At 37.9% G+C, this 14,981-nt stretch overlaps 1 protein-coding gene across 1 annotated transcript; it reads left to right on the forward strand.

Annotated features, from left to right (window-relative positions):
* Positions 1 to 1,012: 1,012 nt before the first annotated feature.
* LOC103968614 (U-box domain-containing protein 52-like) lies at positions 1,013 to 14,238 on the forward strand. Its single transcript, XM_009381891.3, has 8 exons — positions 1,013 to 1,160; positions 11,717 to 11,781; positions 11,870 to 11,991; positions 12,069 to 12,350; positions 12,423 to 12,738; positions 12,817 to 12,918; positions 12,996 to 13,424; positions 13,497 to 14,238. Exons 4-8 carry the CDS (start codon positions 12,160 to 12,162, stop codon positions 14,235 to 14,237), a joined length of 1,779 nt encoding a protein of 592 aa, XP_009380166.2. The 5' UTR covers positions 1,013 to 1,160; positions 11,717 to 11,781; positions 11,870 to 11,991; positions 12,069 to 12,159; the 3' UTR covers position 14,238.
* The last annotated feature ends 743 nt before the right edge of the window (positions 14,239 to 14,981 follow it).

The following is a 14,981-nucleotide window of genomic DNA, read 5'->3' on the forward strand; positions in this document are numbered from 1 at the left end:
TAATAAAATATTATTTTATTATTTACAATTCTAGGATTGTCAATTATATATTTTTTTTTTTTCACAATCTCTTATTTGATTCTTGCTCTCGACATCATCATCGTCTACCTTATTTACTGCAAACATCACTTGTTGTCAATATCATCAATACTCATGCGAGATCTGACACTTGTCACATGTATAGTTTGAAGCTATATGGCTCATTGAACCACTCCATTTATTGTCATCATCACTCATTAGATTCTTTTCTTCGACCCTTTGTGTTTATTGTAAATGGATACCTTAGAAATACTAAAAAAATTTAAAATAAAATTATAAATAGTAAAAATGGATTACAAATAGTAATTAGATTTAAGAAATAAATGGACCAAATATAACCCAGTAAAAACCATGTCATACTTCTGGATGGACAAGGGTAGATTTTATTATGAGGGGCAAAATTATGATTAGAGACATAAATCTAATCTTGGCGGTGATATTAGCCACTTATCTCATCCAATCATAATCCATCAATTTAGGAACAAAATAGTAAACAATTCTTCCTATTCAATGTGTCTCACCGACGAAGATACCCGAATTATATTTGGCTCATACAAATACGGTCCACAGGTAATCTGCCTGGTCCACATCACTGCCCCCAGTCACAAGGCAGGTAGACGGACGGGTTGCTAAAAAAAAAATGATAGAGGCATTGCTCAACCTATAGAGCACTAATATTCCATTCCCCATCGAGAGAGGGAGAGAAATATAGTGGTCAGAGACTAAGGCACAGAGAAAAAAGAAATGGAAAATTCACCTGAAATGGTGGCAGGCCCCACAGTTTCATTGGAGTTTACTATAGTTGGTACCTGAGAAAAAACAAAGCCTACTAATTAGTCTTCCTCTCAGACAATTTGAAGGTTCGATCAAACAATCCAAGAACTTGAGAGAGACAGATAGAGGGAGAAAGAGAGAGGAAGGGCTTACAAAGGCTGGAAGAATGTACTGTCGCAGGCAGTCGGAGCACATGGACTTGGATGCAGGATCTCCATTGGTGGCAGTGGCCATTGACAAGGATAAAGGAAGTCAGAATGCCCTGAAATGGGCAGTTGACAACCTTGTTACCAGGGGCCAGACCCTCACCCTCATCCTCATCCATGTCAAGATCACCAGCCACCCAAGTGAGCATATCTTCCTCTTCCCAGAGTACATTTGTAATGGTTGAAAATTTGTAGCAGTCCTCAATTCCAGATTTCTACCCCATCTTCCTCATCCACTCAGCTTGTCATGTCCAGGTTTTAGCAGATCTCATCCATCTAGCTTTCAATGACCAGTTTATAGCAGTTGTATCATATTTGGTTTATACAGAATACAATTTGTCTTGATCATAGTTTTGAGGCAATCTTCAGTACCGTACCATGCCTGTCATCCACTTAACTTTTCATTGCCATCTTTAAGCAGTAGCAGCATATTTGGTTTTGAACAGAGGCCAATCCGTGGTCTTTTAGGCCATCTTCCTCCACGTCTATCATCCACTTAGCTTTTCATTGCCAGCTTTAAGCAGTCGCAGCATATGTGGCTTGAACAGGGTCCAATGTCTCGGTCTTTTAGGCCATCTTCCAGTTCCCCATTTAGCTCCTCTTTCCATGCAGGGTTTAGCAGTTTTATCATATTTGGTTTGTACAGAATCAATTCAATATGTGTTGGTCATAATTTTGCAGGATTCTTCGATACCAGCTCCATAGGCATCTTCGTTCGTGTTTATCATCCACTAAGCATAAAATATGTAATATATTATATGAAATATAGAAATAACTTTTTAGGTTAAGATTGAAATCAAATAATATTAGATCTAATTTTATGATACTTACCTTTTGATGCTGTTGAGAAAAAATCTATTAAAACAGAATATTTTTTTCCCTCTTTATGTATCAAAATGAGTTTCTCATTAAAATACTAACTTGATATCCAAATAAAAATATCAACCAGCACAACATAAACAATAGAGCAAATAATCAATCACACAGTAAGATCAAATCTTTTAACGTGGAAAACCAAATATGGGAAAAGCCACGGGACCGTAGTCCACCTCAAACTTCCACTATCAATAGCAAAGATAATAGGTTTATAATAGATCTTCTCTAGAATAATCAGAGGATCACAATAACATCAAAATCATAGATCTTGGCTCAAGAATAGCACATCTTACATAGGATCACCTCATAAGATAATTCTATGTTTCACAATGTGGGTATAGCAAGAAAGTACCTTAGAGAGGGTAAACTGTAGATCGAAACCGTTAGGATTGTAGAGTTTGCTGCAAGGATTCTCCACATAAAATTTGGGCCAAAACTGACAACGTTTGGCCACCGATCATTAAACAAAAATCTCAAAAATCTTACTCTCTTTATTTCTCTCTCATATTTTCTCTGCACGTCGCCGCCTTTGCTTGCACACACGCACGCTGCCCTCTTGCTGTGTTCTCACCCTGCACTCTCTAATTTTGTCCTTTCTCTCTTAATTATTGATTTGGGCTTATGGCCCAAATTGTCCAAGCCCACATATGGGCTGGACCCAATAATTCTTCCCGTCCAGCTCATATGGTGGGCTGTACCAAGCCCGCTCTTCGTCTACATGCTTCAAGCTTCTCCTTAGGCAAAGACTTTATCAACAAATCTGAATCATTCACATTGGTATGCACTTTTTCTAATTGTAATTCCTTCATCTTAAGCACATCACGAATCCAGTGATATCTCACATCAATATGCTTGGATCTAGAATGATATGTTGAATTCTTGGAGAGGTGAATGACACTCTGACTATCACATTAAACAGTATATCCTTCTTGTTTCAAGCCCAATTCTTGTAGAAACTTTTTCATCCATAAAGCTTCCTTGCAGAGTTTAGTAATTGCTATGTATATAGCTTCTGTGGTTGATAGAGCAACACACTTCTGTAACTTAGATTGCCAAGAGACTGCTCCTCCTGCATATGTCATCAAGAATCTCGAATTGGACTTCCTGGAATCAGTATCACCTGCCATGTCTGCATCTGTGTACCCTTCTAACATAGGTTCATCATTTCTAAAACATAAATATAACCTGGAAGTACCTCTTAGATATCTTAATATCCATTTCACTGCCACCCAATGTTCCTTTCTAGGATTTGAAAGAAATCGGCTGACAACTCCAACTGCATGAGCTATATCTGGCCTAGTACAAATCATAGCATACATCAAACTGCCTACTGCAGATGAGTAAGGCACTCTGGACATTTCTTCTTTTTCTTTCTCACTTATAGGACATTGTTTCGAACTAAGCTTGAAATCACTTGTAAGTTGAGAACAAACTGCTTTGGCTTTACTCATGTTGAATCTTTCAAGAACCTTTTCAATGTAAGTCTCCTGAGATAGCCAAATCTTCCTTTTCTTCTTTCATGGCAAAAGACTTACTCAGCTCTTTTTTAAGCTTTCCAATTTTTCCAACATCATGGCCAACAATCAGTATATCATCAACATATAGCAGTAAAATAATAAAATCATCATCTGAAAATTTCTTCATAAATACACAATGATCAAATATGGTTCTATCATACCCTTGGCTCATCATAAAGAAATCAAACTTCTTATACCACTATCTAGGTGCCTGTTTGAGTCCATATAAGCTTTTCCTAAATTTACACACCATATTTTATTTTCCCTTGACTTTGAAACCTTCTAATTGCTCCATGTAAATTTCTTCTTCTAAGTCACCATGAAAAATGTTGTTTTTACATCAAGTTGCTCAACTTCTAAATTCAAGCGGGCAACCAAACCAAAAACAACTCGGATAGAGGATATTTTTACAACTAGGTAAAATATTTCTTCAAAGTCAATACCTTTCTTCTGACTGAATCCTTTCACAACTAGTCGTGCCTTGTATCTTTGTTGTGAGCTATTGTTTTCAGTCTTCAATTTGTAAACCCACTTATTCTTGAGAGCTTTCTTCTCTTTAGGCAATTTTACCAAGTCATAGGTGTGGTTCTCAAGCAAGGATCTTATCTCTTCTTGCATGGCTTTAACCCACTCATTCTTATTCTTATGTAGAATAGCTTCTTATAAGTTTCTGGCTCTCCCCCGTCAGTAAGCATAATATACTCATATGGAGGATATCTGGTAGATGGTTGTCACTCTCTAGTGGATCTTCTTAATGGAATCTCAACTAGTGGTGGAGGTGCTTGTTCAGTTGGTTCAGCATCATCAACTGTAGGTGTATCATCATTGGTATTCTCACCATAATCTTTTTGTTCATCTCCCCCATGATCATCATGAACTATAGGTGAAGGAATTGGACCCAAACTCCAAGGAATATAAATAGAGGTTTATGGCTTCTCAATATTATCACCATTATCAAACAATTGGTTTTCAAGAAACACAACATCTCTGTTTCTAATAATCTTCTTATTCACTGGATCCCATAATCTGTACCCAAACTCTTCATGACCATATTCCAAAAAGATACATGCTTTTGCCTTATTATCAAGCTTGGACTTCTCATCTTTTGGAATATGAACAAATGCTTTACACCCAAAGACTCTCAAATGATTATAAGATATATCTTTTCCTCTCTATACTCTCTTTGGAACATCACCTTTCAGAGGAACCGATGGAGAAAGATTTATCAGGTCAACTGTAGTTCTCATAGCCTCCCCCCAAAATGACTTTGGTAACTTGGCGTGGGAAAGCATACACCTAATACTTTCTTCAATGGTTCTGTTCATCCTTTCTGCCACACTATTCTGTTGAGGAGTTTTAGGAACTGTTTTCTCAAGCCTGATACCATGGAACCTATAATAATTCTCAAAAGGACCCCTGTACTCGCTACCATTATCTGATCGAATACATTTTAGTTTTCTATCAGTTTCTCTTTCAACACTAATATGAAACTCCTTGAAAACATCGAGTACTTGGTCTTTAGATTTCAAAGCAAAAGCCCACACTTTTCTAGAATGGTCATCAATAAAAGTAACAAAATAAAGAGCACCTCCAAGAGTTTTAATTTGCATAGTACATACATCAGTATAAACTAAATCTATAACATCTTATCTTCTAGATGATGGATATGTTTGAAATGCAACTCTATGTGTTTTTACAACTAAGCAATATTCACAAGATTTTAGAGATGTACCTTGCAACTCTGGTAAGAACTGCTTTCTAACAAGAGTTTGAAGTCCCTTCTCGCTGATATGTCAAAGCCTCTTATGCCAAAGATCTATACTTTCACCTTTTTGAATTGCATTAATCTCTCTTTTGTGTAGCTTAGCTTCCATGACATAAAAAGAGTTAAGTTTCTTTCCTCTTGCCACAATCAGAGAACCTTTAGTGAGTTTCCATTTGCTTTCACCAAAATAGTATACAAAGCCCTCATCATCAAGTCTACCTGTAGATATCAAGTTAAGACGAATATCTGGAACATGCCTTACATCTTTGAGTATCAATTTGCTTCAATACTGGTCTCCAAGTAAATATCTCCAATACCCACAATCTTAGATGTACCACTGTTTCCCATTCTGACATTACCAAAATCACCAGCAGTATAAGATCTAAAGAAATCACCATGAGAAGTAACATGAAATGAAGCACTAGAGTCAATTACTCAATTACTGTCTTGAGCTACAAGACTAATACAACCTTCATCACAAACAATAGTGATATTACCTTCAACAACTACTGTATTGGTCTCTTTCTCATTTTTCTTCATTTCATTATGTTCTCACTTCCAAAACCTACACTCTTTTTTTATGTGACCTAGCCTGTAATAGTGAAAACATTTGATATTTCTTCTAGATTTGGATCTTCCTCTATATCCATGTGGATTTCTACTATGACTTCTTCCACGTTTTTCTTATTTTTCAGTAACAAATGCCCTAGAAGAAGATTCACCATGTTCTTTCCTTCTGGCATCTTCATTTAGCAAACTATCTTTAACCATATCTATAGTTAGAGTCCCCTCTGGCGTGAAGTTGCAAATAATCACCACATACGTTTCCCAACTTTCTGGTAAAGAGCTGAGAAGTAATAATCCTTGCATCTCATCATCTATATTCATTTTTATAGCAACCGCCTTGTTTGCAAGATTCTGAAATAGGCTTATGTGCTCAACAATGTTACCACCATCTTTATACTTCAAATTTACAAGCCTTCTGAGGAGAGAAATTATATTTCCCATTGTCTTTTTCGCAAAGAGGTTTTCTAACCTTTGCCAAACAACATCAGCTCTGGTTTCATCTTAAATATGCTATGTAAGTTTATATTCATCCATCTTCTAATATAGGCAATAACTTTTCTATGTTGAACTTCTCATTCTTCATTGTCCATAGTAGAAGGTTTATCTTTAACCTTGATAGGCTTATACAAATCTTTGCAATAGAGCAAATCTTCCATCAGACACCTCCAAGTAGAATAATTTGATGAGTTCAATTTAATCATACCATCTGACTGCTCCATTTCGATCATACAAGAAAAACTAGCACCAAACAACCTGATGCTCTAATACCACTTGTTGGGAAAAAACCTATTAAAGCAGAATATTCTTTTCCCTCTTTGTGTATCAAAATGGGTTCCTCATCAAAATACTAACTTGATATCCAAATGAAAATATCAACCAGCACAGCATAAACAATAGAGCAAATAATCAATCACATAGTGAGACCAAATCTTTTAACGTGAAAAACCCAATGTGGGAAAAATCACGGGACCGTAGTCCACCTCAAACTTCCACTATCAATAGTAATGATAACAGGTTTACAATAGGTCTTCTCTAGAATAATAAGAGGATCACAATAACATCAAGATCATAGATCTTGGCTCAAGAATAGCACATCTCACAAAGGGTGGATCTCCTCATTAGAGAATTCTAGGTTTCACAATGTGGGTATAGTAGGAAAATACCTTAAAGAGGGTAAACTGTATATCGACATCGTTGGGATCGTAGAGTTTGCTGTAAGGATTCTCCACATAAAATTTGAGCCAAAATTGACGACGTTTGGCCACCGATCGTCAAGCAGAAATTTCAAAAACCTTACTTTCTCTCTCTATTTCTCTCTCCTCTTTTCTCTGCATGCCGCCGCACGCTGCCCTCTTGCTGTGTTCTCACCCTGCACTCTCTAATTTTGCCCTTTCTCTCTTAATTATTGATTTGAGCTTATGGCCCAAATTGTCCAAGCCCACATATGGGCTGGACCCAACAGATGCCATCTCTATGTGATATGTAAAGATACGTCTCTAAATCCAAAACTGCTATTAATCTACAAGGACAACTAGACTCCTCTTTCTTCCTATCCTTTCATAGGACCACTTAGATTGATGGTTCAGGGAGGTTAAGAGAGAAACTATAATCCCCAAATATGTCATCTACGAGATGCGTAACATCGATTTTTCAGTCCCTAGAGGTCCCGTATATTTAAATGTGAGAGTAGAGGGTCTAGGATAAGTTATTATGAGAGTTTCTCTCATCAAGGGCATCCCCTAAGGAATTCTACTATAATACAGGCTTCTTTTCTATTGACCAATATCTGTCATCAGAATTCAATTAGTTCTATTATATATCTTATCCAATTATAAAGGGTCACAAAATCTAACATTCTCGCACTTGGCCTATTAATCAATAAGATATAAAAGATATTCAAAATCAAAATAAATAAAATAAAACTTATTTAAAAATAATTTTACTTAATTAGATTCCAAAGAATCTTGAAAAAATATTTTATACATGATTATTAATTTTAAAAACAAGACAATAAGTCCAATAAATATAATAATACTACATTAAGTCCAACTATCAATGAAGTCATAACGGTTATATATCATCAATGTCACACTCATAAGCCTCATTCTAAGAATATATTCTTTAAATATTTTATATTATAAAGCTTTGGTAAATGGATCAGTAATCATCATAGTGGTTCTCAAGTTTTCAATTGACACTTATTATTTCAGGACTCTTTCTCTAACCACCAAATACTTTATCTCGATGTGCTTGAAACCAATTAACTTTTCTATCTAATTAATTCTCAATCTCATTTATGTATACTTCAATAGTATCAACGGTCTTAGACTTTTCATGTATTAGATAAACATAGTCATATCTGGACATATCATCTATAAATGTGATGAAATATCTTTCTCCACTAAAATAAGAAATATTGAGTGATCCACATATATCAGTATGAATAATCTCAAGGAGTTCTTTGGCATTTTTTTTTGTATGTTTAGTTTACTTTCCGTTAATGCAATCTATACAAACATCAAAATTAGTGAAGTCTAAATGTTCCAAAATATTATCCTTCACTAATCTTTCAATTTTTTCCTTGGAGATATGTCTCAATCGTCTATGTCATAGTATAGAAAATCTTTCATTATTGAAACTACATTTCAATCCAACACTTAATTATAGGGTCAATAATGTCTTTGCAAACTCAAGATTCAAATTAATTCCGTACAAACCATCACACAAAATTCCAAAACCAACTTTTATTGAATCATAAAATATACTGAGTTTACCACTACCAAAAGAAAGACAATATCCTAACTCATCAATTCTAAATAAAAAAACTAAATTTTTAGAAATAGTAGAAACATAACATGTGTCAACAAAATCAATTAGATGACTCATCTCTAAGTGTAGACGATAAGTCTCCACTGATATCGCTTTTGCTTGAGACGATTTCCCATAATGTTGAATCTTTCATGTTCTTTTGGTTTTCAGATTGAAAGAAATCATTGCATATTATTAGTAACTTAAGTTGAAGCACCAGAATTAATCCACCAAGTATTAGAAAGAACTTTTGTAATATTTGATTTGAAACATACAAAGGTCAAGTTAATACCTTTCTTTTCGAACCAAGTCATACGTTTAATACAGTCCTTTTTTACATATCCTTTCTTGCCATAAAAGAAATACTTTACTATAAAGGCTTTCTTTTCATTAGTATATTCAACATTTCCAAACCTGGTAATTTTTTTTGATAGATAATGCTTCAATTTTCTTTTTTTGTTAGCAGCTCCTTACGTAATAGTCATGACATTGTATGAGCTTTCCTACTTTAATCTCAATTCTTCCTGAACATATATACTAGTTAACTCATTCAAGTCCCACTGATCCTTATTTATATTATAGTGAATCTTGAATGGGCCAAACTGAGAAGAAAGAGAGTTAAGAATGAAATGTACGAGGAAAGACTCATCAACATTCATGCCTAATACTTTAAGTTTTGTAGCTTTATAAGTCATATTGATGATGTGATCTTAAATTCCTCGAGTGCCATCATATTGAGCCGTAGTCAGTTCTTTCAGTAGTATGTCAGCCAATGACTTATTAGTATATTTAAATCCTTATTCAATAACTTTTAAATATTCTCATGCGCTAGTTGCAATCGGTAATGAAGTCTTTATAGCCACTAAAGTGACCTAGACTAATAACTTATAAAATAACATTAAGAAATTAGTCCTAAATGATATTAAAGAAATAATATTCACAATAACACATATAATTAAGAGATTTAGATAATCCCAAAGGAGAATCTACTTCAAATAATTATGTGATGGGTAGGATGCTACTATTTTGAATATTCTTGTAGTTTAGGGTTGTATACCCAAAGGTAACAATACTATTCCACAAAGATGGTATCACTCATCCATATATGATCTTGAACTAGATATGTCAATATTTCACCCAAAGGTGAAATATAAATGATATCAATAGTTCATCATATTTTGAAAAACTCAAAGCATTAATGTCATTTTATATTTTTGCAGTAGTACTTTCATCCATATATTCTTATGCTTCTAGTATTCTTGTACTATTTTGATCAAATTATTCAGAATGGTTAGAGCATGTGTAATTTACACTGGGCGTATTAGATCTTGATTTAGTATTACTTGTTAAAAAGCTCGTAGACTTGATTAATGAAAGTACTATGAAATAAATTAATGAAATGAAGCCTTGGGAAATATTTGATAGACTTAGTTTAATGTTTATAAGAATAACGATTGCAAATAATACAAAAGTCTTTCATTACAGGCCACTTTGGTAGCTACAAGTCAGATACAACTTAGGGAGATGAGTTATAAATAATATTTATCAAAAAATTTTAATTTAATTTATACTAAGTAGTTTAATAATATAATAAAAAACTATAATAATTATTGAATATTAATAATAAAAAACCCATTTGATAATCATGATAACATATAAATTATGCCTTCACGTGAAAGATACATTATTTCATAATTTCAAATATATACATATGAATAATCAAATGAATATCTAAGAATAATAATTGGATTTTATTTACCACATGTAAAAATATAATCAATAAGTCATATAAGAAAACTACAAAAGTAAATTGTAATTTATATTTTTTTAAATTAAATCTAATCAAATAATAAAAAATATAATCATGATCAAATTCAATCACAATTATAATAAATCATATTTATTAATTTTATAATTGAGGATATAAATTAGAATTTTTAATTTTATAAGGGTAAAATTATAAATATGTTGACAGGACAAACTGGAATTACAAAATTTATAAAGGGCAGAACTATAGTTTAACAAAAATAGCCTCGAAGTCAAAGCTATAAATATGTCAAAAACCCTAATCTGCACTGTCGTCGCCGCGGCACTACTTGTGCCCGTAGGCAGTTGCCTCGGGGTGTGGCCTATGCCCGCGCGCGGTCGCCGCATGAGCAACTCTCTGCCCTCATGCAGCCGTTGCCTGGACGTAGGCTCTACCCGCATGCGATCGTCGCATGGGCGTGGGTTCTACTCGCGTGCGATCGCCTCTTGGGCTCGATGCTGCCCACTTGCGCTAATGCTGCTACGACGCACATGCTACCCAACGCAACTGTTGACACGAACAGATCCGTTGGTTGTACGTAGCAAGGTTGGCAATGGTGCTACCATGGCGATCATGGTCGCTTCACTATCACGATCATTAAAGATCATGTTTATAAGAAATTTAACATGCTTGCAAGCAAGCAGTCAATAAAACAGAATAGATAGAAATATAGATCGACAAAATATGGATCATTCAATCATTGTAAATCAGAAAATAATATATCTAAAGTATTTAATTTCAAGAACCTAGGCTCTAATACTAATTGTAAGCATAAAATCTGTAATATGCTATATGAAATATGAAAATAATCTTTTATGCAAGGATTAAAATCAAATAATATTAAATTTGATTTTACGACATATACCTTTTGATACCATAAGATCTCTGTATAATATGCAAAGATACCGTCAATTGACGAGAACTAGACTCTCCTTGTAGCTCAGGGAGAGAGGTTGAGAGAGAAATTGTAATATCTCAATGCGTGCATTTCTCCCTAAAGGTCATGTCTATTTATAGGTGAGAATAGAGGGTTTAGCATATAAGTTATTAGGAGAGTTCCTCCTATCAAGGGCATCCCTTAAAAAATCTTACTTCTTTTTTATTGGTCAATAGCTATCATCAAAATCTAATTAATTATATTATATATCTTATCAAAGGGTTACAAAATAGTTGCAGCATACTTGGTTTGAACAGAGTGCAGTAGTCGTGGCTACAATTTTGCAGCAGTCTCTACCAGCTCTTTAGGCCTTCTTCCTCAGTGACAGTTCTCCACTTCGTTTTCCATGGCTACTTCTCTGATTCCACCAACTTTTAATGAATACAGCTACGAACCAGAACGATGCTGGTTTTTACAGAGAGCCGACGGATCACCATTCCAAGGAACTCTTCCTTCCTTTTCGCTGTTTCTGCACACGAAAAGATGTGAGTGACATGGGAAGTTTAACTTCTCTGTCATCATACTCTTCACCGCAAGCTAATGGACTACTAGTTCTCCAAATTGTATCACCAGGTTCGCTGCAAGGATGTGCTGCTGGAAGATCTTGATGTGGCCAAGGCCATCATCGAATTCGTCTCCCACACTGCAATAGAGAAGTTGGTGGTTGGTGCCTCATCAAAGGGTGGATTTGTCAGGTGATCCACTCAGCTCACATTGCATTCTCAGATCGAGAGAAGGCTTACTTTATGTTGTTCCCTCATTCTCTCAGAAGGTTCAAGACTCGTGATGTGACCGCCAGCATCACCAAGGGGGTGCCTGATTTCTGCACCGTCTACGTGATCGCCAAGGGGAAGGTATCCGCCATGCGGAACGCCGTTCGACCAGCTCCGCACATGTCCCCTCTTCGTGCTCAGATCCAAAGCCAGGCCAGCCTCAAGCCTGATGTCACGCCCCCTCGCTTATTCCCTGGTTCAAGAGGTTCCTCTTCCCCTTCCCTCTCCTCCTCAGCTTTATCAAGCAGACTGAACGATCAGCTCCTGCAGGGCCAGGCGAGGTAGCATTCGACGCTCACAGCTTGCAGCACGATGACTCGATCAAGTAAGCTTAATGTTGCATCCACAGCCAGGAGAATTCTCACAGATATGGATGCTTACTCTGTGTCGTTGTGGAAAAGGTCGCCGTTTGGCAGAGGAATGGGTGGTGCCACCACGAAGTCATTTGCGGATCTCTCGTTATCCGACACCGACATATCGTTCGTGAGCTCAGGAAGGCCGAGCACCGACCAAACTTTCCCTCCGAGGTTATCCAATGGATCAGACGGCCTCGACCGCAGCTTCGAGATGCGAACGCCGCACAAGTCCGTGGATTCGTACTCCACGGGAAACGAGTTCTCTTCCATCTCACAGGGCAGTACTGGAACCTCGTGGTCCTCGCAAGCCATGGTGAGCGTGGCGTAAAGATCGATTCCATCTGTAGGCGGCAACAGATTCATCTGAGGAAGTCTTTTGATTGACTCGCAGGAAGATGTAGAGGAAGAGATGAAGCGGCTGAGGCTGGAGCTCAAGCACACCATGGACATGTACAACAACGCCTGCAAAGAAGCACTCACTGCTAAGCAGAAGGTTATCGTCCATCCATACATCTCAAACTCGATATTAATCTGGCAAATAAAGATGATGACAATTTCGATTTGCACCAGACGACGGAGCTGCAGCGGTGGAAGATGGAGGAGGAGAAAAAAATATCTGAAGCTCACGCGGCAGAGACAGCTGCCATGGCGTTGGTGGAGAAGGAAAAAGCAAAATGTAGAAAAGCCATGGCGGCAGCACAAGCCGAGAACAGGATAGCGGAGCTGGAAGCACAGAAGAGAATAGACGCAGAGATGAAGGCGATCAGAGAGGCGGACGAGAAGAAGAAAGCATTGGACTCACTCTCACACACGGACCTCAGGTACAGAAAGTACACGATCGAGGAGATCGAAGCTGCCACCGAATACTTCGCAGAGCACCGTAAGATCGGAGAGGGCGGCTACGGTCCGGTCTACAAATGTCATCTGGATCACACTGCTGTCGCCGTCAAGGTTCTTCGGCCCGACGCAGCTCAGGGAAGGTCGCAGTTCCATCAAGAGGTACGCCAAGTGAATGAAGCACAAGAAGAAGACATCGCCATGGATCATAGTTCACTCGCCTTGGTTGCGCAGGTTGAGGTGTTGAGCTGCATCAGGCATCCGAACATGGTTCTCCTTCTCGGTGCGTGCCCAGAGTACGGCTGCCTCGTGTACGAGTACATGGCCAACGGGAGCTTGGAGGACCGCCTGTTCCGGCGAGGGAACACGCCAATGATCCCTTGGCAGCACAGGTTCCGCATCGCCTGCGAGATCGTCACCGGCCTGCTCTTCCTTCACCGGATGAAGCCGGAGCCGCTGGTGCACCGGGACCTCAAGCCCGCGAACATCCTCCTCGATCGGAACTACGTGAGCAAGATCGGCGACGTCGGCCTCGCCCGGCTCGTCCCCCCGTCGATAGCTGACAGCGTGACGCAGTACCGCATCACCTCCACGGCGGGGACGTTCTGCTACATCGACCCCGAGTACCAGCAGACGGGCATGCTGGGGGTGAAGTCGGACATATACTCCCTCGGCGTCCTGCTGCTGCAGATCGTCACGGCGAAGCCCCCCATGGGGGTGACGCACCACGTGAGCCGCGCGATCGAGAGGGGCACCTTCGCGGAGACGTTGGATCCAGCGGAGCCCGATTGGCCCGTGGAGGAGGCGCAGCGTCTCGCTGAGTTATCGCTCAAGTGCACGGAGCTAAGGAGGAAGGATCGGCCGGATCTGGAGAAGGTGGTGTTGCCGGAGTTGCAGAGGCTGAGAGCTCTTGGAGAAGATAATATGATCTACTCACCCATGAATAACCATGTTTCCCTGCAGGTGAGTTGGTGACACGAACCAAATAACAGAGTCAGTTCATCCTGCATCTGCGGGAATAATCAGAATAGGAATCTGCTATTGCCATTCAAAATGTATCAGTAATATATGCACTAAATATTTATTCTGACAAATTGAGAGCTGATAAGAAGTGGAAAAGCATAGTAATTCACTGTTTGGATTTAGAATGAACTTGAGCAAGGATTTATTAACACAACTATCACAATTACAAAGCTGACAATAAGGCAAGCTTATCTAGATGAACATGCTGACAGACTTCACTTCAATAATAAAGGCCTTAATAACTTAATTATGCTCGATGTTGGAAACAAAACAGTGAGTGAGAAAAATCTTTCGAGAAAAATGGAATAAGCAAGTGTTGCACTAATCATCTTGAGATTTATCTATCAGGATATTCTCAGTGATCCACTACTAACACAATTTGCAGTTTGTTTAGATAAAGACATCACCACACACAAAGGTCTTTGGATTTTGCATTAATTTAATTACATAAACACTGTGAACAGTGAAGTAGAACTTCTGAACTACCGAAGAAGTCATACAATATTCACATTCAATCACTTTCTTATCTTCAATGATCAACAAGTGCTCTCACAACAATGGTGTTTCATTCACCATCTGAACTACCGCAAGCCTGATTTAAGAGGTGGAGTCTGTCAATTCCCAAATCCCAAGCTCAAAACACAGTTAACCAACTCCCTGCACATATAGAGTCCATGCTTCATCATAACATTGTCA

Source organism: Musa acuminata, chromosome BXJ1-2, assembly GCF_036884655.1.
Source record: "Musa acuminata AAA Group cultivar baxijiao chromosome BXJ1-2, Cavendish_Baxijiao_AAA, whole genome shotgun sequence".
NCBI lineage: Eukaryota > Viridiplantae > Streptophyta > Magnoliopsida > Zingiberales > Musaceae > Musa > Musa acuminata.